Source organism: Salvelinus fontinalis, chromosome 18 (genome assembly GCF_029448725.1).
Source record: "Salvelinus fontinalis isolate EN_2023a chromosome 18, ASM2944872v1, whole genome shotgun sequence".
Taxonomy (NCBI): Eukaryota; Metazoa; Chordata; class Actinopteri; order Salmoniformes; family Salmonidae; genus Salvelinus; species Salvelinus fontinalis.
The window spans coordinates 10,228,624-10,254,299 of NC_074682.1; the positions used below are offsets into that span (position 1 = coordinate 10,228,624).

At 42.0% G+C, this 25,676-nt stretch overlaps 1 protein-coding gene across 1 annotated transcript; it reads left to right on the top strand.

Moving 5' to 3' along the window:
- The first annotated feature begins 4,470 nt into the window (after positions 1-4,470).
- Positions 4,471-24,204, top strand: LOC129814935 (macrophage-stimulating protein receptor-like). The gene is made up of 21 exons (XM_055868097.1): positions 4,471-4,755; positions 8,474-9,781; positions 16,455-16,631; positions 16,956-17,078; positions 17,266-17,436; positions 17,663-17,826; positions 17,952-18,087; positions 18,179-18,315; positions 18,488-18,667; positions 19,136-19,232; positions 19,381-19,599; positions 19,915-20,061; positions 20,875-21,031; positions 21,289-21,378; positions 21,478-21,678; positions 21,939-22,025; positions 22,131-22,312; positions 22,439-22,548; positions 22,660-22,825; positions 23,031-23,167; positions 23,343-24,204. The coding sequence occupies exons 2-21, from the start codon at positions 8,570-8,572 to the stop codon at positions 23,566-23,568; spliced, it is 4,119 nt and encodes a 1,372-aa protein (XP_055724072.1). The 5' UTR covers positions 4,471-4,755; positions 8,474-8,569; the 3' UTR covers positions 23,569-24,204.
- Positions 24,205-25,676: the final 1,472 nt, after the last annotated feature.

The following is a 25,676-nucleotide window of genomic DNA, read 5'->3' on the forward strand; positions in this document are numbered from 1 at the left end:
GCAAGAATGGTTCTACATACAGTGCATTCAGAAAGTATTTAGACAACTTTTTTCCACATTTTGTTATATTACAGCCTTATTATGAAATAGTTTTTTCCCCTCGTCAATCTACACACAATATCCCATAATGAAATCCCAGACATTGTGGGTGGCAACCCGTCTGCCTAGAGAGACTAATCCGTGATCACTGATTAGGAAAAAGTACACGTCACTTAGGCAGGAAGTTATACTGTGGATCATTGGCACATTGGCTGGGGTAATGATGTAATGAAGGGTGTGAGGCTAAGTCACTCCTCCCCATGGTGACACTGGCAGAGGTCCAGGATTCATACATGCGTGACAGAGTGGAGAACTGGATTTATCTGCCCTCCAGGCAGTGGTTATCATTTGGTAAAGTTTGACTTGTTCCTGTTTCAGGAATATTCATAAATTATAGACTTCTAAAATAAATATTTGTGCCTGGTTTCTCCTTCCGTATTGGAAAGGACTTTATCAGTTATTACCACATACCAAGTGTTTAAAGGGAAATTGCACCACATTTTAACCTCATATTCATCTTCTCCAGCACCAAACCAGTGTCTACATACAGTATATGACTCTTATAGCCACTGGAGAGCTTCTCTTCCACTCTGTGTATCACCACTTGGGTGACGCCTCAGCAGCTCTGGGTGCCAGAAAGCTCACCACACAAAGTTCAGAATTGTAGCCAGGTGTCCTAACTACGAGCCCTCCGTCTTAGCATTGCTGTATTCCTCCATCTGCCATTCCTATTACACTTCAGGTGACTCCTCAAATGATGTTATCAGAAGATCAGGAATTCGCAGCTAGGTGAAACAAAAGCTGGTTCTATGTCCAGGTGTACTTTTAAACAAAAACATTAGCCAGCTAGCTAGCTAGCTAAGCCAAAAAGTGTTAACCTGTCAGTCAATCTGCAAATCCGTGGCTCAAAAACACCAGATATATGCAATATAAAATCAATGTTATCAAAAACAAAAGAGCTGATTAAAAAATAAACTATTTAGAACGCCTACAAAAATAACAACATATGTACACATTTATGGGAGCTCTGTGCTCAGGCTGCTACTAGTGTGCCATAGCAACTATGGAACTACAATGAGAAGCAATGAGTTTCTAGCCCAAGAGAGGGTATTTTAGGGGAGGTGAGTTCATGCAATGGTGTATTTAGGAGAGATTAAGTTTAGTTTTCCCAGCTAGGTTCCATCCCTATACGAATGAAGGTTCATTCTCGGACTGCCAAGTCCCTTCAAACAGACCTGTGAGTCAGTCCAAGTCAAACAGAGCTGCAAGGAAAACAGCCAGACATGTTGTTGACAAGCACTTAGTGGGATGGCTGCTAATGGGAAAGGCTTTATCAATCCGATTAGAAAATGACTGCACCATTGAAGTCGTACTACTCACCTTACCTAACCTTTATGCAACCCAGGGGGGCCTGAATGTGGTATGACTGTGTGAAGGATATGATCCTGTGTTATTTGTGCTTTGCTTCAAGCATATTTAACCCATGGGAGGGAGCCCTAGGTTCCCTTTTAGACCCCTGTGGTTAAGGGATCAGGAAAACAAACGTAGAAAATCAAAGTTTATTGGTTGCGTACACAGATTTGCAGATGTTATCATAGGTGCAACAAAATGCGTGTGTTTCTAGCTCCAACAGTGCAGTAGAATTTAGCAATAAAAAAAAGTTATACACATAGTACCCCCCCTCCCCCTCCCAAAAGAAAAACCCCACACATTTTGCTACTCTTACACCGTACCCAAACTGGTCGCGTGCGCAAATTGATTTTGTCCCCCCCACACCAAACGCAATCACGACACATAGGTTAAAATATCAAAACAAACTCTAAAAGAATTATATTAATTTGGGGACAGGTCAAAAAGCATTAAACACTTTCTTGCTAAAGTGGAGATGCTTAAAAAATGTTTTTGCCCACGCTACAGATGTCTATATCTGTCCGCTAATAATAGTAAAGGCCCAGCGCAATATATATATTTTAAATTATTATTATTCCGATTTTTCAGGGGGTGCTCCAGCTCTCCCAGTACCCCTACTACCCGCAGCGATGTCTACGAGCACATTTTTTCCAAAAAGTGTACTTTGGCTTCGGAAGATTACATACACTTAGGTTGGAGTCAATAAAACTCATTTTTCAACCACTCCACAAATGTATTGTTAACAAACTATAGTTTTGGCAACTCAGTTAGGACATCTACTTTGTGCATGACACAAGTCATTTTTACAAAAATTGTTTACAGACAGATTATTTCACTGTATCACAATTCCAGTGGGTCAGAAGTTTACATACACTAAGTTGACTGTGCCTTTAAACAGCTTGGAAAATTCCAGAAAATTATGTCATAGCTTTAGAAGCTTCTGATAGACTAATTTACATAATTTGAGTCAATTGGAGGTGTACCTGTGGATGTATTTCAAGGCCAACCTTCAAACTCAGTGCCTCTTTGCTTGACATCATGGGAAAATCATGGGGGGAAAAAAGAAATCAGCCAAGACCTCAGAAAAAAATTGTAGACTTCAACAAGTCTGGCCTATCCTTAGGAGCAATTTCCAAATGCCTGAAGGTACCACGTTCATCTGTACAAACAATAGTACGCAAGTATAAACATCACGGGACCACACAGCCGTCATACCGCTCAGGAAGGAGACGCATTCTGTCTCCTAGAGATGAACGTACTTTGGTGTGAAAAGTGCAAATCAATCCCAGAACAACAGCAAAGGACCTTGTGAAGATGCTGAAGGAAACAGGTACAAAGGTATATATATCCACAGTAAAACGAGTCCTATATCGACATAACCTGAAAGGCCGCTCAGCAAGGAAGAAGCCATTGCTCCAAACCGCCATAAAAAAAGCCAGACTACGGTTTGCAACTGCACATGAGGACAAAGATCGTACTTTTTGGAGAAATGTTCTCTGGTCTGATGAAACAAAAACAGAACTGTTTGGCCATAATGACCATCGTTATGTTTGGAGGAAAAAGGGGGAGGCTTGCAAGCCGAAGCACACCATCCCAACCGTGAAGCACGGGGGTGGCAGCATCATGTTGTGGGGGTGCTTTGCTGCAGGAGGGACTGGTGTAATTCACAAAATAGATGTCATCATGAGGAAGCAAAGTTATGTAGACCTATTGAAGCGACATCAGCCAGGAAGATAAAGTTTGGTCGCAAATGGGTCTTCTAAACGGACAATGACCCCAAGCATACTTCCAAAGTTGTTGCAAAATGGCTTAAGGACAACAAAGTCAAGGTATTGGAGTGGCCATCACAAAGCCCTGACCTCAGTCCCATACAAAATTTGTGGGCAGAACTGAAAAAGCGTGTGTGAGCAAGGAGTCCAACAAACCTAACTCAGTTACACCAGCTCTGTCAGGAGGAATGGGCCAAAATTCACCCAAATTATTGTGGGAAGCTTGTGGAAGGCTACCCAAAACATTTGACCCAAGTTAAACAATTTAAAGGCAATGGTACCAAATACTAAATGAGTGTATGTAAACTTCTGACCCACTGGGAATGTGATGAAAGAAATAAAAGCTGAAATAAATCATTCTCTCTACTATTACTCTGACATTTCACATTCTTAAAATAAAGTGGTGATCCTATCTGTCCCTAGACAGGGAATTCTAGGAGTTTAAATGTATTTTGGCTAAGGTGTATGTAAACTTCCCACTTCAACTGTAGGTAAACGTTTGACTATGTGCACCATGATGGGTGTAACAGTTGTAACTTTACGTCGTCCCCTCGCCCCGACACGGGCGCGAACCAGGGACCCTCTGCACACATCAACAACAGTCAACCACGAAGCGTCGTTACCCATCGCTCCACAAAAGCCGCGGCTCTTGCAGAGCAAGGGGCAACCCTACTTAAAGTCTCAGAGCAAGTGACGTAACTGATTGAAATGCTACTAGCGCGTACCCGCTAACTAGCTAGCCATTTCACATCCGTTACATGGGCAGATAGTTTTTTTTATGTATTTTGAAAGTGAAGAAGTTAAAACTGGTCCAAGACATGCGTGCCTTTAAGACAACATTGACTCATGCCTTTTGCATCGGTTTCTGGTCCCCCAGAAGTACATGGTTTTAATAAATCTAGTCAGTGGCTAAATGTCCACACTTAACATGAAGTAATTGATCTTGCTATTATTTTAATGTCTTGTTGATTTGAGGTGAGTATAATTATAATTATTTTACATGTAAATAATATATTTGTTCCTTGAGACTGCACATTCTTTCCTGGGATGTGTTTGAGTTTCTTCTGATAGCAATGCATGTCTGGCAACTGTATGCAGACAGGCCTACCCCACAGCAGCATTCCTTCTGCCAAGAATGCTTGGACATACTGTAGTTGGGAGTGTTGCGTTTCCTGTTACCCGGAAGAGTGAGTGCGTGATCTCTTGTTTTCATGAGTGTGAAAATTTCTGTCCTTCAAGTGACTTCAGATGATGAGAGTAAAAAGTAATCTGGATGTTACATATGAAAGAAAAGAAACCTTAGAACTGAGATTGTGCAATCAAAACCAGTACATACTTCATTGCCGTAGGCGGGGCATGTGAGGAGTGTACAAGGAACTTTGACTTGTCCCACACGTAATTTCTGAAATTGCTCCATAATATCGCACAGAATTGAAAAACGTGTAATAGTGCCACATACAACTAGACAACTGGTGTTGTGTCTGGGAATCAAGATTTTTCAGTTAAACTGGATGCGCGGCATAATTTACGCACTCAGGTATGTAATGTTAATGGCAATCTGACTGGCATATGACTTTACACCAATTCAGTGCTTTTTAAATGTGTTTATAAATTGTCTTAAACATGCATGCCGGTTGTTGGGCGACGTAGTATTTTTCTCCTTCTGTTATCAATTTATCCTGAATGAGATTGTTCCATCTATAATGTACTTTTATATGACTTAGTAGGCAAAATAGCAACTCACACTCATTCTTACGCTGCTCTGTCGTTCTGGGGGGGGGGGGACTATATGGACACGCCTGGTGCCGAAATTGATCACATATGTTAGGCAGCTGAGAGTTGGGACGCACTGATTCGGTTCAGTCATTCTTCATGATGAGCACTTCCCAGCTAGCTAGTGCTCGTGGCTAGAAACTTCAGGGAGAATTTGAAACTTGTCTGCCTAAATTGGGATTTGGGAGTGTTTTAAGAATCATTCAGTTTTTATCGGAGTAATAGTTCTTAAAAATAAAAGTTTTTACAAAAATGTATATATTAAATGTCGTACTTGTATTTTTTTTTTTTAAATCTCACTTTAGCCAAAGACAGTTTTTAGATAGGCTAAAACTGCTCCCAATAGAAATCCCTGATCACACCTGAAATGGCGACGTTGGCTATAAACCTAACTAAGCATATCCAGGCCGTCAAATCAAAGGCTCTCATTCGATATAAAGTTGTGTTTGGCGAGGTTGGAGTAACATCATTTTCAACTACTTAAGATATTGCCTCGAATCTAGGTTGCACCTTTCGATTTCGAAAAAATGTACAACTAAGGACGCATTTTTCACTTATTGACTTCTCACACCCCAACCCGATCTGTTTCGCAAGCGTTTCCGGATGTTGCACCTCTGGGTATAAGAAACCGTGTGCTTTAGCTGTCACCCTGTTATATCGACTGATTGGTTCTGTATGGGGTGATAGTGTAGCCTATCTAGTTTGTTCCAAGCTGCAGTGCTGTGCCGGGTGGTGTTGTGTTGCAGCGCACACTGTCCCCATTGAGCAGCGACGTTATACCTTATCACGGTGACATCCAAATGTTTACTACCAATACAATAGGACAAGTTAATTATAATATAGGCTGCTATCATAATCAAAATAAAATACAGTGGGATGGAAAAAATTGGCCACGTTACGTCGGATGACATGTGATACAGCTGCCCAGCGCGAAGAAACTGCATAGCACCCCAAAACGACACCATTGCAATGGTAATTCGCACCGGTTTGTCGTTACATTAGCTACGTTAATTGGCATGTTACGCTGCTCTGTCGTTCGGGAGAGTCTATATGGACACGCCTGGTGCCCAAATTGACATCCAGATGGTGACCAATACTACAAGTTAACTTTATATTTAAAAGTCTTAACTAGCCCCATGCTGTCATTGTTTCCAGCTAACCAGCATAAACTAGCTAGCTGGGAAGGGCTCATGAGGATGACTGGGTATAGCCAAATATTTGCTAAATCTCGCTTTCATTCTGACAGTATATTTTCCTACATGAAATATATCAGACAATGTAATGAAACATGAAATAGGGTTACACAAAGTGTTAGGTATTATTTTTAGTTGAGGTAAAACGAGACTGAGAAAAATACAGAACATTTCCATAGTTATGTCAACATTGTGCACGTTTTGTTTTGTCCAACTTTGAACAAGTTGGCATTTCCCATTAAGTGCAACCCTAATGACTCAGTCTGGACTGCTACTCACACATTTAAGTCATGCATACGAATCTGTTTGGATAAATATGAAATCATGTTTAAAATGTTAGTACAAAAAACCACTCTCTCAACCACAGATTGTATTAACAAACCTTCCCATCCCCCAGTAATACACATACTATCGTGTCTCTTTTACAACACATGTAGGGAGAGCAAAGTAAATAAAACTGTGACTCACTGGTCATTAAATGTCATATCCCTCAGTTTAAAAAGCTGAATACATCAAGCCACTGTAATTCTATGTTTAGTTCACGCCCACTCTTCTCTTTTTCTCTCTGGCTGTCTTTCTTTCTCTCTTTTTCTCTCGTTCGCTCTGTCTCTCAATTCCGTTCAATGGGCATTATTGGGCTCCCGAGTGGCGCTGCGGTCTAAGGCACTGCATATCAGCGCTAGAGGCATCACTACAGACCTTGGTTCGATTCCAGGCTGTATCACAACTGGCTATGACTGGGAGTCCCATAGGGTGGTGCACAATTGGCCCAGCGTCGTCCGGGTTAGTGTTTGGCCGGGTAGGCAGTCATTGTAAATAAGAATTTTTTCTTAACTGACTTGCTTAGTAAAATAAAGGTTACATAGAATATGTTTGCATTGCCAAAGCAAGTGAAATAAACAGTACACATTTCAGATGTCATATTATGGCTATATACAGTATTGTAACGATGTGCAAATAGTTCAAATAAAAAATGGAAAATAAATAAATATGGGTTGTATTTACAATGGTGTTTGTTCTTCACTGGTTGCGCTTTTCTTGTGGCAACAGGTCACACATCTTGCTGCTGTGATGGCACACTGTGGTATTTCACACAATAGATATGGGAGTTTATCAAAATTTGATTTGTTTTCAAATTCTTTGGGAGTCTGTCTAATCTGAGGGAAATATGTGTCTCGAATATGGTTATACATTTGGCAGGAGGTTAGGAAGTGTTGCTCAGTTTACACCTCATTTTGTGGGCAGTGTACACACAGCCTGTCTTCTCTTGAGAGCCAGGTTTGCCTACGGCGGTCTCTCAATATCATGGCTATGCTCACTAAGTCTGTACATAGTCAAAGCTTTCCTTAATTTTGGGTCAGTCACAGTGGTCAGGTATTCTGCCACTGTGTACTTACTCTCTGTTTAAGGCCAAATAGCATTCTAGTTCTCTCAGTTTTTTTGTTAATTCTTTCCAATGTATCAAGTAATTATCTTTTAGTTTTCTCATGATTTGGTTGGGTCTAATTGTTTTGCTGTCCTGGGGCTCTGTGGGGTCTGTTTGTGAACAGAGCCCCAGGACCAGCTTGATTAGGGGACTCTTCTCCAGGTTTATCTCTCTGTAGGTGATGTCTTTGTTATGTAATGTTTGGGAATCGATTTCCTTTTAGGTGGTTGTAGAATTTAACGTCTCTTTTCTGGATTTTGATCATTAGCGGGTATCGGTCTAATTCTGCCCTGCATGTGTTATTTGGTGTTTTACATTGTACAAGGAGGATATTTTTTTCAGAATTCTGCATGCAAAGTCTCAATTTGGTGTTTGTTCCAATTTGTCAATTCTTGGTTGGTGAGCGGACCCCAGACCTCACAACCATAAAGAGCAATGGTTTCTATAACTGAATCAAGTATTTTTAGCCAGATCCTAATTGGTATGTCAAATTTTATGTTCCTTTTGAAGGCGTAGAAGGCCCTTCTTGCATTGTCTCTCAGATCGTTCACAGCTTTGTTGAAGTTACCTGTGGCGCTGATGTTTAGGCCGAGGTATGTATAGTTTTTCGTGTGCTCTAGGCCAACAGTGTCTATATGGAATTTGTATTTGTGGTCCTGGCAACTGGACCTTTTTTGGAACACAATTATTTTTGTCTTACTGAGATTTAATGTCAGGGCCCAGGTCTGACAGAATCTGTGCAGAAGATCTAGGTGCTGCTCAGCAAACAGTAGACATTTGACTTCAGATTCTAGTAGGGTGAGGCTGGGTGCTACAGACTGTTCTCTCTTTCTCTCTCTAACTCTCTCTCTCTCTCCTCACAGATCTCCTGCTGTTCCCCAGAATGTTCATGAGGAGAGGAGAAATCTCGTGGCTGTAGGTAACAGACAGTAGCAGTAACAGTGCAGTGTGGAGTGGCGATGGTCCCCTGGGCCACCTTCCTGGTGACATGCATGTGGATACAAACCCTCAAAGCCTCAGGACTGTACACCTGTCCCAGGACCCCTCGCAAGGACGTGGATTTCAATGTTAGCTACTCGATAACCCACTTCCAGACTGCTAAACCCATCCAGAACATAGTGATCAACCCGGACGAGCCTGAGGTTTATGTGGCTTCTGAGAATGTCATTGAGGCAGTAAGTGATAGGCTCAGTAAGTTATGGGAGCTGAGGACAGGCCCAGTGGGCAGCCCAGAGTGTCAGACCTGTACCCTGTGTGGCATTGAGGCTGATCCTGAGGACTCAGTGGACACGAACAATGAGGTCCTGCTCTTGGACTCATCGTCTTATCTTACCTCTCTATACTCCTGTGGGAGCTCTCAGCATGGGGTCTGTTACTTACATGAAATTAACTCTAATGGTACCCCACCTAAATCTGAGTGTCTCTTCAGGCAGGTTGCTAACTCACCCTCCGACTGCCCTGACTGCCTGGCCAGCCCCCTGGGCACTGAGGTCATCATCGTGGAGCAAGGCTACACAACCTATTTCTTTGTAGTGGCTACACTCAATGAGAGTGTGGCACAGAGGTATGGCAGATTGTCCATATCGGTGCGCCGGCCGCTGTCGACCCTGGATGGCTTTGACATGGTCATGAAGGGTCTGACCGTGCTCCCTCAACTACAGAATTCCTACCGGATCGACTACATCTACAGCTTCTCCACACAGGACTATGTCTACTTCCTGTCTGTCCAGAGAGAGAACTTCCTGGACTCCTCTCTGTATCAAACGCGACTGGGCCGTCTTCCGGTGAAGGACACAGAGGTGTGGATGTACCGTGAGCTGGTGCTGGAGTGTCGCTTCGAGCCCAAACGCAGGCGGAGGAGGAGAAGGACGGGGAGCAAGGTGTTCGAGGATGTGGTTTATAACAGGCTGCAGGCGGCCCACTTCACCCGGGCCGGGAAGGAGCTGGCAGACGAGCTAGGAGTGGGGGAGAAGGATGACATTCTCTATGGGGTGTTTGCAGAGACAGATGAATCTGGGAAGCCCTACAGTAACTCAGCCCTGTGTGCCTTCCCAATTGACCACGTGAACAGGGCCATTGATGAGGGAGTGGAGGACTGCTGCAGCTCCAGCCCAGAGCAGCTTTCCAGGGGGCTCTGCCACTTCCAGCTCTGCGAGAGCTGCCCTCATGAGGTCAGTGACAGGTCTACTCCGCTCTCTTCTGCTCTGCCAGGGCTTCAGTTAGGTAGTTGGTGAAGCCTGATGGTAGACAGGAATATGTAATAGTTTGATTGATATTCAACAGTCCAAAATCATGACTATGTCATTGGACTGATATAGGTTAGTCTTATTGTATTGTCTATTAGAAGTCCCAGTACTATGAGAGGAGGAAGTCAGATGTGTGAGAACAGGGAGGAAGGGAGGGAGGAAGAGGTGAATGAGTCCGATCTCACCGGCACATTGCCACACTGTTGTTCTGCTCTGTTGAGTTTCAGCACATGGTAATAACCATGATTGTAAGGGTCGTAACTGTTGATACTGCCTTAGTACATGAAAGTCCTGCTATCGCTGTTCCTGAAATCTTAACTATGTTAGGTTAGGGTAGACTTGACCTATTGTATGATGCCCTATGTTTGAGAAAAACAAATGAAGCTGTTTAATGATATTATGACTATGACTAGGTTAAAGTGTGACATTAATTATTACTTTGAAGAAGAAGAATTGGAAATGTAGTGTATGGATAGTTGGAAAAATAGACAGCAGTTGCATTCAAAAAACTGTATTCATTTTTTTTTTAAAGTGTTTGGCTGTGTAATATCCGCTGTCAAGGTGTGGCGACTCTTAAACTTGACGACTCTGAGCTCATAGAACGATGTGTACACCTGCAGGTACAGTGTGCCAACTCAGAGGTTATAAATGGTGTTGATAAAGAGACGGAATGTGAAGGGGAGGGAGTGTATCCCTGCGCCTGGCTGCTACACGTGTTGTATGAGTGCATGGAAACAGGCACACGAGACACAGAGAGAGCAAGCGCAGGAAAGAGCAAGGAGCAGGGAATGGTCTCCATTTTAAAGTAGCTGTGTCACTTCAAAGCATTTTACTGTCTGACTCATCCAATAGAGGAAGAACAGTGTTTGTAGGGTTACTGTTTATAGGAAGGGATACTCTACTTATTCCATCTCTGAGGTGTTTTAAGTGGATGACGCCATGAGTTGTCTGCTGTCGTTCGTCAGTACTGTCATTAATGTTTAAGTCAATAAAGTACACTGTTACAAAAGTGTAACAGCCAGCCATATTGTCAATGTTAAACATTTCAATGGATTATAGTATTTGTACGCAACAAAAGTGCTGGGTTAAAAACAACCCAGTATTTTATATTGGACAGAACACAAGTTGGGTTATTTTTGACCCAGCCAGTTGGGTCACTTGAGCTATGATCCACCGTGTTAGATCGGAAGACTGGAGGCATGGCTGAGTAGGGGAGTTACTTTCAGATTGTTATATTTGGCCAACTGTGAGAGTAAATTTGATTCCACTTCATCTGTTCTGCTATATTGTCAACACAAGTTAAAGTTGAGCACTGACACTTGTGTATCTTAATGTCAATTACACAAGTTGATTTCTTCAAGGGCCTATGCGTATCCCAGTGTTGGGATAGTTGCCACTTTGTTATGCTGTTGAAATAATGTTATGAATAATGTTTTTTTATATTAAATTATGTAATGTGCAAAAATATTGAAGGGAAAGGTACATTTGCAGTGCACAAACATGAGATGAACAAGTGGCCAAAAATACCTATCTGGAGGCCATGCCTCCTGAAAATAACCTAGGGATTACATAAAAAATACCCATCTGCTGGGTCAACCCAGCATAAAAGTGAATAGAAACCCAATTGATGGTTAAATTTTAAGAAAATTGTAAAATTGTGTAATCCAAAAACGTGGCCTTTTTTCAGAGTTTCAGAGTTCTTTTTGGCCCGTGAGAGTAAATCTCATTAATTTTCTTCATGTTAAGTTTATAAACTGAAAATTAAAAAAAATCTATATTTTTGCACATTGCACGTTTTAATATAAAACAATTATAACATTATTTAAATATTATAACAATGTGGTAATTGTCCCAACTTTGGGATATACATAGGCACTTAATGAACTCCTTCTCTAGTGTACGCCATAATTAAAGCTACAAAAGCGTCAGTGCTCAACCTTAACATGTTGACAATACAACAGAACAGATTAACCGGAATGACATTTACTGTCATGGGTGGCCAAAAATAAATATCTGAAAGCACCTCCTCCAGTCTTCTGCTATGACCCGGTGGATCATAGCTCCATAACCCAGCGTCAACAACCCAATTTAAAGAAAACAATGGGTTGTTTGTGATCCAACTGGCTGGGTCAAAATAACACAATGTGTGTTCTGCCCAATATTTACCCAAATTGGGTTGTTTTTAAACCCACATTTTTTTTAGTAAGTGGGGAAGATCAGATTAAATGTGTATTGAAGACACTCAAAGGAATGGTAGAGGCATGTCGGGGTAGGTTAGCTAATTGTACTGTACTGGAGTAGCTGTATTTATGTTCAGCTGTGTTTGTGTTGATATATTCAGCTAAAATTACACTCCATGCTTGATAGTGAATGGGGGAATAATCGATACAGTAACATATCAGGATATTATATTTGATGATATATCGTGTAGTATAATTTTGACAATACTATTTTTGTGCTAGTTGGCTGTACCTTTACCAAAACTCCAGTATTTGTCCTTCATAGCTTGTTCTCCATCTTCTTTTTAAATAGGGAGCCAATTTGTTTAAAGCACTTTTATTTCCATGACTGATCAAAACTCGTTTTCTCATGGCTCTCTCTTGACCCGCTGCAGCAGACACTGGTGAGCAGTATGTTTGGAACATCGAATCGCAATAAAATCCCTGTATCGAATCACAATATAGATTTGTGAGAATTGTTAGAATCGCAATACATATTATTTCGACGCTTAAGTATCAGCATAATATCGTATCGTGAGGTCCCTGACAATTCCTAGCCCTAAGGTTGATACAGTATGCTCGTAGTTCTGGGTGTTGCACCAGAATCACATTACGGAACATCTGTTTAGAGTTTTTCCCTTGCTACCAGAGCAGTGAGTTTAGCAACAACAGTACCCATGCGGAGCAGTGTTGTTTTTGTCTATTGCTTCGTTTGATCTTTTCAATAGTATGTCCATCTCTGATAAGCTACACAAGAAAAGGCTATATTAATATATGTAGCCTTAGAAATAAGGTTCAGGAAATCAATAACTTGCTAACATCGGATAATATTAATATATTATCCATTTCTGAGACTCCCTTCGATAATTCCTTTGATGATACAGCGGTAGAAATACAAGGAGATAACATTAACAGACGAGACAGGAATGGCTTTAGGGGAGGTGTTTCTGTATATATTCAGAGCCATATCTCTGTAATGCTTAGAGACGATCTCATGTCAGGTGTTATTGAGGTGTTGTGGTTGCAGGTTCACCTGACTCATCTAAAGCCTATTCTTTTAGGGTGTTGCTATAGGCTAGCAAGGGCTAACAGTCAGTATATATGTAGATAATGTGTGTGAAATGCTTGATAGAGTGTGTGATCTTAACAGAGAGCTTTATTTTCTGGGTGACCTGAACATTGACTGGTTAGCAACTAGCTGTCCTCTCAGGAGGAAGCTTCTAACTGTGACTAATGGCTGTAATATGACCCAGGTTATCACTCAACCAACTACAGTGCATACCAGTAGTGTTGGATCTGTGACATCCACATGCATTGATCATATCTTCACTAATGCTGAGGCGCTTTGCTCGAAAGCAATATCAGTTCCCATTGGCTGTAGTGACCATAATATTGTGGCAATAACAAGGAAAGCCAAAGTGGGCATAAAGTAATTTATCAGAGATTTTTTTTTTTTTTTTAAATCCTCAGGACACTTTTGTTAAAGATGTAAAAAAAATAATGTGTTGGTCTGATGTGTATCATTAAGTGAATCCAGATGCAGCACTGGAAGTATTTTTTAACATTTATTCATGACAATTGTTGACAAGCATGCACCTGTTAAGAAATTAACGGTGAGAACTGTTAGAGTCCTCTGGATTGATGATGAATTGAAAAAGTGTATGGTTCAAAGAAATGATGCAAAAGTGATGGCAAACAAGTCAGGCTGCACAGCTGATTGGTTGACATACTATAAATTGAGAAATGTTGTGACTAGGGCTGTGGCGGTCATGACATTTTGTCAGCCGGTGATTGTCAAACAAATAACTGCCGGTCTCACGGTAATTGACCGTTAATTTACATAAACACATTTAGCATCTCCCGACTTCCATGTATAGCCTACGAGCCACTGAAGCAGACCTTTGGAACAGCTACATTTTAAAAAGTCTAACGAATCAATTTAATATAGCCTACACCATCACAATAAATCCATGATTTATTTTAGATAGGTCTAAAGAAACATGATATGAATAAAATGTAGTCTATTTCAGAAGAAGAGAATACCATACTCTGAGTTGTCCTTATGTTAGCTCCGGATCTGGCTATGCCATATGGCTGTGGGCTACACTAGTTCATTTAGCAGACAAGCTTTTCTTAGAATTCCATGGCATTGTTTTAGATTATTTTATAGTATGAAGAATACAATTGAACATAACTAAATAAAATAGAAACAATATTTTATCCTAACGATTTGAGGGAATGCGTACATGAGGCTATTCTGTGTTGAACTGTTAACAAAGAAACAGGTCCTCCTAAATGTTTAATTTAGAGTTATTTATGCAACTTTACAAAAGTTGGGCTATTTGTTTAGATTTTTAATACACTCTAAGACAGCCTGATGCGACTCTAATGATGCTTTGTTTTTTTAGTTGTGATACAATCCTTATCAAAACATATAGCCCTATGGGCTAGGCTACATGAGGTGTGCAACTACGATTTGAAAAAGTGATAATATATCATTCACAAGGGATAGGATATTATTGTCACCCATTCGACTATTCTTGATTTAATCTTGTCTTTACATATACTAAATAATATATGTGTGAAATTTGTTTGGATTTAGAATGGACCATTATCATATACCCGTCTCAATACAGTGGAAGTGGAACAAAAATACATGTCATCTATGCACTTAAATAGCAAAAGGAGCACGCTTTTCTCGTTATTTATTTTCATGCCAGGCAGGCTATACTCCTGTTGTAAAGCGAAGCAATGTGCTTAATATTAGGAAAGTTGAGAAATAAATATAGAAAGCTGATTGGAACATCCTCTTTTTAGTAGAGGCCATCACTGCATAGCCTACAGAAATGTTTCTTAACATGAGCTCATGGGCTCTCATGAAGTGTTGGATTAGATTTTCTATTATGTTTGCATTGATGTCAGAGTGATTAGAGGGGCAATAGAGTGCTGAGTACTAGGCACTTAGCAAGTTTGGTAGGCTACTAATGAGCATCAGCACGATCAGAGCTTGAAAAAGCCTAGTTACCGTGACTAAATGGTCACATAGAATTAGGACTCGTGACCGCCGGTGTGGCGGTAATACGGTCACCGTAACAGCCCTAGTTGTGACTAAACTTTAAAAAATAATAAGAAATTACATGACCAAATCTAGATAAATTACATAAAACACAATGGGAAAAGACTAGAGTACCTTAAATGATATGGGCAGAAAACCCAATTAATCTCCATCATTCATTGAAGTTGATGGGTCATTTTTAACAAAACTTTTCAATATTGGCAATCATTTCAATTACTATTTCACTAGTAAAGTGGAAAAACAGTCAACCATCATATTTTTGTATAAAAGCTTAAATAATGATTGAGAAGGATTGCTGTTTTGAATTTGGTCAAGTTCACGTGGGAGAGGTGTTAAAAACTATTGTTATCTATTGTTTCACAACACTCTCTTAAAAACACCAATATTCAGGTTGAAGAACTACTTTGGTGTTTCAAGGTACTTCAATTCTGTTTTGAAATACATTCTGTGTATCTTAACGCTTACATTGGGTTTACATTCAACCACTCTCCAAACACATCTTTGGTTAGGTGCACTACTTTTCATGGTTTTACTACACGAAGATAGTGTTTTGAGTCTTTCTATTTTCACAGTGTGAAGCCATGGTTCACTACTGGTTTACAGCCGTTTTCAGTGTCAGGGTTGTCAGAGCTATGCTCTGTTACAGGGGTGAGGGCTGGAGGTGCAAGGGTGTGTGTGTGTGTGTGTGTGTGTGTGTGTGTGTGTGTGTGTGTGTGTGTGTGTGTGTGTGTGTGTGTGTGTGTGTGTGTGTGTGTGTGTGTGTGTGTGTGTGTGTGTGTGTGTGTGTGTGTGTGTGTGTGTGTGTGCACACGGAAGGGAGGGTGGGTGGGTTCAAGACACTACAAAAACAAATCACATAAACTTATTGCAGCTTAATGGAGAATATGACAAACAACCAATATAGGCAAAGAGGGATCCCGAGTGGCGCAGCAGTCTAGGGCACTGCATCTCAGTGCTAGAGATGTCACTACAGACCCTGGTTCGATTACAGGCTGTATCACAAGTGGCTGGGATTGGGCGTCCCATAGGGTGGCGCGCATTTGGCCCAGCGTCGTTAGTGTTTCTCCGGGGTAGGCCGTCATTGTAAATAAAAATTTGTTCTTAACTGACTTGCCTAGTTAAATAAAGGCAAAATTAAAAAAACAACAACTATGTAATGTAAAATAAATCCGTGTATACACCATTTTAATAAAGCAATCTAAAAAGGGAAGTGGAAATTGTGTGAAATGAGTACTCATGTATGAGTAGTCAGTCAGTCCGTATGAGTAATGTTGTTGTCTCTATGTGTGTTGTGTCTGTGCAGAGCTCAGAGAACAATGCCACGTGCAGGGAAAGTCCCACCCTAGTGTCTAAACCCTACTACAGGGTGGACCTCTTCAACAGGTACATGAACAACGTCCTGCTCACCTCAGTGTTGGTCACCATCATCGGGGACAACACTGTGGCACACATTGGCACCAAGGACGGCAGGCTGCTGCAGGTACACTCACTGTGTCTATGTGCTTAGTGTGTTTGTGTTGCAGTACAGTCACTGAGGTGTCTAGTAGGAGAATATGAAATGACAGTGTCTAGTTCATGAATGCAGATTCAGTGAAAGTGGGGGTAGATTGAGCTATATTAAAAAATTGTACCATGTGCATGACTGTCTTTCCTCGGGTGTGAACATTATACAATCAGTTTTTTCCAATGAAGATCATTAGGTCTCTCAGCACTTTAACCAACCTGAGTAGAACATATTATAAATCCATTCCTTTCATAGGTCTGCCATGGCTCAGTGATATAACTGTAGTGTCTTTGACTGTAGCTCATCCTGAGGAGGTCAAGTCCTATCATCTTTGCCAACTATTCTCTGGGTGAGGAAACAGAAGTGTCCAGGAAAGCTGCTGTGCAATCCGACGAGTCCTTGCTCTTTGTGGTTGGAAATAAGGTGCCTTTTCTATTCAGTCATAAGTGCTCATTACCTCACTTTTACTTTTGATTTCTAAAAGGCAGAGAATACTGTAACAATTTCTTTCCCACTCCCTTTCTTTTCTCTCTCTTCCTCTCTTCCCCCTCTCTCTTCCCTCTCTCCCCCTCTCTTCACCTCTCTCTCGCTTCCTCTTCCTCTGTGACAGATGTTCAGTGTGTCTCCTAAAGGGCCAGGATGTAAACACTTTCTAACCTGCTCCACATGCCTGGCGGCGCCCAGGTTTACAGGGTGTGGCTGGTGCTCGGCGGTGTGCTCCAGGCAGGAGGAGTGTCCCGCCCAGTGGAAGAACGAGTCCTGTCCTCCCTTCATCACAGAGGTAAGACTGCTTGGGGGCCGGAGTAGGGAGTGGCTCTTTTTAAACGGATCCTCTGTCATAAATGTCAGAACAACGGCCACCAAAACACATGGGTCGAAGAAACCGACACATTCTTAATAGAATATTTGAAAGTGAGTAGTTGACCATTTGAAGAAAATGTGTAAAGCATTTGAGGAAATGTCAACTGCATCATGTTTTTCTGATTGTATTGTATGGGGGGATCCAGTTTTTCCCTAAGACAGCTCCCCCTAATGGTGAGACGGAGCTTAAGCTGTGTGGCTGGGAGTTCCAGTCTCCTATAAGACCAGCCGTCATCAGCAAGGAGACCCACCTGGTGAGGGTGGGAGAGACTCCCTGCACTGTACTGTCAGAGAAGAGCAACAGCACGCAGTAAGTAACAGACACAGAATGCATGGAGACATCCAAACTTCAAATCAACTCTGTCAAATGACCTCATAGCTTTGTTATTCTTGAGGCCGTAGTCAACACTGATCTTTCACCCTGACCACTCCTAGGCTGGTGTGTAGCATTCACCCTAATGTTACAGGCCCATACCAGGATCTCAACATCACTGTGGAAGTGCGTGAGGGGAAGGTGGAGGGACGCTACTCAATCCAAGGGCAGGCTCAAATTACAGGGTTCACTTTTGTGGTGAGGAGGATTACATTTATTTGACTGTTGACACAACCTTTTATTCAAAACAATGTATTTCATCCACTCTAATGTCTACAATTCTATCCAGGAGCCAAGTATCACAGAAATCATGCCTGACTACGGGCCTCAGGTAGGGGGCACTTTGGTCACACTGACAGGGCCTCACTTGAATGCTGGGATGATTAAGACTGTGGCTATAGGAGACCAGGACTGCCCCATCAAGAGGTAATTATGGGCATCTACTGTTTCAGCTGTGCAATTTGCTCTCTCAGCCTGGGTGTCTCATTGTAACTGTAGAACCTGTGACTTTCATAGTACATATAACTTTTACTGTTTCTGTCTGGATCTATATCAGTGTCCATAATATGATGTTATTGTCTTACTGTGTCTCTGTCAGTGTCTCTAAGGGTACGGGGACCATGTCCTCCATAGTCTGCCTGTCTAAAGGTGTGGCAGCAGTGAAGAAGGTGCCCGTGAGGGTTGTCATTGACCAATCCCAGGTGTCCACTAACAAGATGTTCCACTACAAGAGCAACCCTGTGATCACTGAGATACGGCCTGCCTGCAGCTTCCGAAGGTAGGCCATACAAATGGATACTAGCCACTAGGCATCATCTGTGTGCTTCTGGGCCTAGCTGATTGACCTGCAAATGTGCTCTATAGAGCTGTAGAAAACAGTTAATTGCACACAGATGATGCTGACCAAGAAGACAGTGATAAGTCAAATGTGTTCCGGGCAGTGCCTACACTTTTAGCTGAGGGGAAACATGCTGTGCAGGAAATGTGCAATCTCTCGAGAGGCAATGAGGTAAACCTAAGTGAGGATGTGATTAGCCAGCAGAAATAAACAAGCTAAGACCTGTTGTGTAACAATGCTGTGCCTTTTCTGGGTCACATTTCAGCAACTGGCACAACCATTTGAATAATAATAGAGAATAAACTGCAAATAGTGCTGGTTTCTCTGGTTTCTACAGTCAGCAACGTTGACCTCTAACAGCAAGTCTCTATGTGTTTGTTTTTCTCTTTGTTCAATTCTGTGATTAAGTGGATCCAAGATCATCATCAAAGGCAAAAATCTGGACTCTGCGTACAACACTGTGATCCACTACAAATCCAACAGACTGAAGAAGTATCTGCAGCGTGTAAGTTACCCTGCAGGGTTCACAACTCTGGGCTTCATAAACCTATGATGGGGGTAATATCCATTAAATGCCAGTCTTTGATTGTATTTGATTAAATGACCCCAGAGTACTGTTATTGACACTATTTGATGTGTTGAACATAACGCAGGTCTGCAACGGCACAGCAACCCCCACGCATATGGAGTGCTTTGCCCCTGTCTTCCCCAGAAATGAGACAGACAAGGGTTTTATTAATATCGGCATGGACGGGGCCATCAATCTGGTGAGGAAGGACTTTGAATACCAACCAGACGCCAGCATCACCCCCTTTGAGTATGAAGGCAACGTACTGAGCCTGAGCCCTGGACAGACTGAGGTTTCACTGCATGTACGTTCACAATTATACACACAGGACTCAGCTTTGAAGAGAGTCAGTTACGTAGTCAGTCAGTCAATCATCATTGTTTTCAACCATCACAGTAACTCTAGATTAACCAATTGGTTGATGGGTAAATCTAACCACAATTGTTGTATAAATAGTGTGAGTAGTTGATTTCTTAGGTACCAGTGGGCAAAGCTGGTTGAAATGACTTCATTGCAACCAGTTTACAACTGAAACAGTGTGTAATCTGGTTTTAAAGATGTCATTTCATATTCAAGCTCCGATGAATTCCTCATTGAAGTGTTTTTCCATGGTCTGCAGCACAACAAGCTAAGCATGGTGAGCCTCTGCATGGAGATCATAATGACCATCGGAGGTGTGGACTGCGGAGTCCAAGTACTGGACAACGAACTGACCTGCAGGATCCCCAAGGATCTCATCATCCCCAGGGAAGGTTCGCCTGTCATGGTGAGCTACTGTAATGGCTAACCTAGTTGAACTTAATCCTTAAGAGTCTAAGCCGTGGGGGTGGGGGGGGGGGGGGGGGGGGGGCTATTAGCCCATAGAAAGCATTAAATACAAGGGGAAACAAAGTAAAAAAAGAAATCTAAAGGAACTTTGTTCTAAAGTGTCTTTCCTATATCTGAGAGATTTAAGAAAGATCAGGAAATTATTTTTAAAAATATATATATATGTGCTTTACCCATAATTAACCCTGTTTTTGGGCACTAAACTACTTCCATATACACTCAGTGGCCAGTTTATTAGGTACACCACCCCCTTCATGAAAATGTATCACTCCTACAGACAGTCACGTGGCCGTAGTTTGCTATATAAAGCAGGCAGACAGACATTGAGGCATTCAGTTACTGTTCAATTGAACATTAGAATGGGTAAAATGAGTGACCTACGTGACTTTGAGCGGGGTATGATCGTCGGTGCTAGGCGCTCCGGTTCCAGTATCTCAAAAACAGCCGCCCTCCTGAGTCTAGGGTTTCCCGCGAATGGTGTGACAAACCAAAAACATTCAGTCAGCGGCAGTCCTGTGGACAAAAGAGCTCGTTGATGAGAGAGGTCGAAGGAGAACGGCAAGAATCGTGCGAGCTAACATGCATTGATAATTGAATTTCTGTTTACTTCCCGAATTAAATGAATTGAAATGGAATTGACCCTAACCTTGAAAGCAAACCATCAATCCATTAGTAGACTGGTCCTTAAATGAAAGTGATATTAAACTGATCCCAGAATAAGGTGTGAGTAATATCCTGGTTTCTGTCCTAGGTGTCTGTAAATGGGCGTGCCTATGAGGTGGGCACGGTGGTCTTCGTCAACAACACCACCAACGTAGTGGTTATCATGTTTGGAATTGTCATTGCGTTGTGTGTTGGTGCTGCCATGGCCTTCATCACCATGAAACATGTGAGGAGGAAGAAGAAAGGTGAGAACCGTTACTGTGTGTGGAATTCGCTACAAGAAGATGCACTTTCATCTACCAGTACATTTACCAGTATTCTTAAATGATAGCACGGGTTAGACAGACCTACATTTTTATGCCTTTAACAATTGTTGTCATGTAAGCAATAACTTACCATGTGTGCATTTAAGACATTTTATATTTTCTGCTAGGTATCTAACGTTTTTGAGTATGTACTGTGTAAGGCAATGTAATTAATTATGTTGATGAAAACATTTCAGGCGAAGTAGACACTAGTTTAGCAAGGATGTTTGTCCGCAGTCGGCTAAGCAGCAACCCTGACCGATCCCCCACAGGTGACTATCGACAAGGTGAGATCTTTGGTGTGAACATTTATTATGGTTCATTAATCTTGTGATTCATATCAATGAATCAAGGGTTTCTCTTGCCGTGTCTCCTCTGTACTCCAGAATGGTCCAACCAGGTGAGCCAAAGGACAGGCTCAGGAGGGATAGCCTTACATAGCCTGCTCTACGCTGCCACCTTTGACCCCTCAGCCACGCCTCTGATCTCATTGGACACCCTGAGACCTGAGCTCCTGGAGGAGGTCAAAGATGTCCTGATCCCAGCCGACAGGCTCAACGTTCACCACAACCAGATCATCGGCAAAGGTATGGTCTGGATAGCCCGGTCCAAGATCTGTTTGTGCTGTCTTGCCAACTCCTATGGTCATTGTCACGCCAAACAGATCGGGACCTCCTCAGACACTGACTAAGAGAAGCAAAATGGGTCTGTCCGTAATATTCATTAGAATCCATCTATTTCTATTTCCACTCATTTACCTGTTCGTTCTTTTTGTTGTTGTTTAAGGTATGTAACTAGACTAGCACCATGTCCCCCAAAACACTGATGTAATTTTGTCGTTATTCAGGTCATTTTGGGACTGTGTACCACGGCTACCTGACAGACAACAATAACCAAGAACAGTTAATCCACTGTGCTGTTAAGTCATTGAACAGTAAGTGGATTCTTCTCATTTTGTTGGGCTGAGCCCTCATGCCATAAACAACTGTGCTAGTGTATGTCCTGCTTGGTACACATAGTTCAATTCTCCCTCTCTCAGGGATCACAGACCTGGAGGAGGTGGAGCAGTTTCTGAGAGAGGGCATCCTGATGAAGGAGTTCCATCACACCAATGTTCTCTCCCTGCTGGGTATCCTGCTGCCTCAGGAGGGGCTCCCCCTGGTGGTGCTGCCCTATATGAAACATGGAGACCTGCGCCACTTCATACTCTGTGAAAGGAGGGTATGTTAAATGCCTACTCTTCCTCATACTTCATCATAACAAAGTATAGCCACTAGTCAGCTCGTCAGAGAGAACATACGTTTATATTGTTCATGAATGACTCCTGTGTCACCTCTCTTCCTCCAGAATCCAACAGTGAAAGACCTGATTGGCTTTGGGCTACAGGTTGCCAAAGGGATGGAGTACCTGGCCCAGAAGAAGTTTGTACACAGAGACCTGGCAGCTCGAAACTGCATGTAAGTGCACGGCAGCTCTATCACTCGTTAATGTTTTGTTTATGCTATTTCTCAATCCAGTGCCTGGCTGTCCCATCTATAAAGTCTGTCTATTATCTATGGTCTCTTTAGGCTTGATGAAACGTTCACGGTGAAGGTGGCAGATTTCGGAATGGCCAGAGATGTGTTTGACAAGGAGTACTACAGCATCCAGGACCACAGGAAGGCCAAGCTACCAGTCAAGTGGATGGCCATAGAGAGCCTGCAAACACAGAAGTTCACCACCAAGTCAGACGTGGTGAGGGATTATGACTCTATTTCAATTTTCTTATAGCCATTGTATACTGTATCTGGCTTACAGTACGAAAAATAATGAAAATGGATGCACTCACTACTGTAAGTCGCTCTGGATAAGAGCATCTGCTAAATGAATCTGGTCCAGGAGGTGCTAGAGATCCAGTTCTTGTAAATGTTTTCTAGCTCTTTATCCCTTGTCTTCACAGTGGTCATTTGGGGTCCTGATGTGGGAGCTGTTGACCAGAGGAGCGAGCCCCTATCCTGAAGTGGACCCCTATGACATCACTCACTTTCTGTTAAAGGGACGCAGGCTGCACCAGCCACAGTTCTGCCCTGATGCTTTGTAAGTGATCTAGTGTAAGATCATTTTAACGGGCAACCGGCGTCACGTGGATCATCCCATTCCTGATCTACAGCTGTTCTATCACAGTCTTTTATAGCTGTTGTTGTTGCATTAGGAACTCTGTCATGGTTGTTGACAGCTGTTGTCATTGTTCTATGCTGTTGTTTCTCTACAGGTACTCCATCATGCTGGAGTGCTGGGACCCGGAGCCAGAGCTCAGGCCTGACTTCCACATGCTGGGCCAGGAGGTGCTAGAGATCCTGTCCTGCCTGGAGGGAGAGCACTACATCAGCCTGAAGGTGACCTACGTCAACCTGGACCAGCCACGGCCTTACCCTACCCTTACCACCTCTGCTGATGAGGCTGAAGCCTCTGGATCAGACAGCGTTGTGTCCAGCTGAGGACCGCAGAGCCTCAGGGGTCAACAGAACTGACCGGTCCATACCATACCAGAATTTAGTGGACCAAACCAGACCAGGACAAGGGACAGTAGGGCGTGGTCAGAGGGCACGGATGGGGGGCATCACAATAGATGGGGGGCTCCCCCTGTTCCCATCCACGACGCAGTATCAGTACACAGAAATAATTGTTCACTTCTGTTGCTCAAGACTGGATTGGTAAGGAATAGAATATTGATTATTGACTAAGAAGACCTTGTGAAATGTGTTTACTTGTGTGAGCATTGACACTGCATTTCAATGTAGTTTCCCCTTCCATGTGAGTACACAAATTATGACTATATCATATTTGTCTGTACTTTCAATGCACTTGTGGGGTTTTTTTTAAGGAAGATTTTCAGGTGAAGAAATTGTATTTATAAATGGGACACCAAGTGAACCTTCATGTTTGAAGCACAGCTGTAAATATGAACAACTGAATGTACAGTATACTGTATGTCTGAAATGTGTATATGTTTTATAACAACTAAGGACTATGATTTGGTTTTGACACGTTAAATCAGATGGATTTCACATTTGTCAGCCATATTTTTCTCACTTTTTTTGCTGGCATCCAAAGATATGCCTTAGAGATGGTCATTTGTGTTGATGGTCATTTGTGTTGATGGTCATTTGATGTATGGTTCTGAATGTGGCCATTGACTGAACTGGTCATTCTCATGGATACTTCTGAGAGGATATTTCAGTGAACCAAACTAGCGTTGTCTGTGGTTATCTGCTAGCGTTCTAGTAGATAGACTCCCAGTCATTGCGCTAACGCTAGTTAGAATTGGCTTGCGAAACTACCTCTTACTTCCTTCATACTGGGCACAGAGACATAAAATTGGTACCCATAAATGAATCTGACTCCGGGGAAGTAGATACGAAATCTGCAAATGGTACATATATGTGTATTTTTAAATTAACAATATTATACACCTTAATTTTTCAAAAATATAATTATAAATGCCTAATGAGGTTAGATCAACTTGTATGCCCCTTCAGAACCCATAATAGATTTTACTCTATTGTTTGTAAACAATGTAATTGTAAAGAAACACTGTCACTGTATAGCGTCAAAACATGGTTAAATCTATACTATACATGGATGGTCAGTCCTTGCATCTATAGCGCTGACCATGAAATTGAGGGTGGTTACAATTCTGCTTGGTTGTTTGAACTGCAGATTGTCCCTTTAACTCTGATATGCAACCCATGTCTTACTGCTTGTTAGTCTTTAAAACCACCACTAGCTGTCAGTAAAAACCTTTGTCACCAGTCCTTATGCTGCAGTGTTCTGCACCTCATGAGACCACGGTACAGACAAGACCTTTGATACAACAGTCTACGCTCCGGGATTATGAAACTGAAAGGTGATAAAAAGGGTGCTTATGTTTGGTTATGATTGACAGACTGTTGTCGGTCTCTTAAATGGCACTGAAATCTCTCTCCCCATATCCTCTGTTTTCTTCGTTTATTTCAGTCGGTAGATGTGGATTCAACGGTGTTGGTCTTGTTCCTGGTGGATTCAGAAACATCAATCAGAAAAGACAAGTCTGAATGTTTGTTTCAACATGAGGATAGTGACATATTAGATTTTAAACACAGCCAATCTCAGGTGGTTTCTGTACCGTAGCTTTGAATAGTGTTCATGAGAGAGAGATTTTGGTTTATTGGTTATACTGAAGGGTTCTAAGTATTTCATAGACTTATCTGACCTCTCTCCTCTGAGCCTCTCACTGAGCTGAGCTGGAGATATTCTCACTGTGGAGATGATAGGTTTACGTGTCATAAACAGCATCACATTGTTTGTGTGTGCCACGCACATGTGTGTGCACGTGAGTTTGTGTGTTAATGTTAACCTTTTCAATTGGTAGGGTGTTCAATCAAAAACATAATTCTTATTTTGACCAATGGGTAAAATAATATGTTAATTGTGTAGATAATCCGCTAAGAAAACCAATGGTCCAAAATAAGGAAAACTGTACCACTTCTTGTCAACTAGGCTAAGATGCTGTGTGAGGATTAAGGTTAAGGCTCACTTTCCCGTTGAACTCGTCATCTTTCTTCTC

Excerpts from the sequence above, each read along its gene's own strand:
- LOC129814935 (XM_055868097.1), top strand. The coding sequence starts at position 8,570 with ATGGTCCCCTGGGCCACCTTCCTGGTGACATGCATGTGGATACAAACC. Across the intron at positions 17,827-17,951 it reads GAGAAGAGCAACAGCACGCA|GCTGGTGTGTAGCATTCACC; the intron begins GTAAGTAACAGA and ends GACCACTCCTAG. Across the intron at positions 21,679-21,938 it reads CAACCAGATCATCGGCAAAG|GTCATTTTGGGACTGTGTAC; the intron begins GTATGGTCTGGA and ends GTCGTTATTCAG.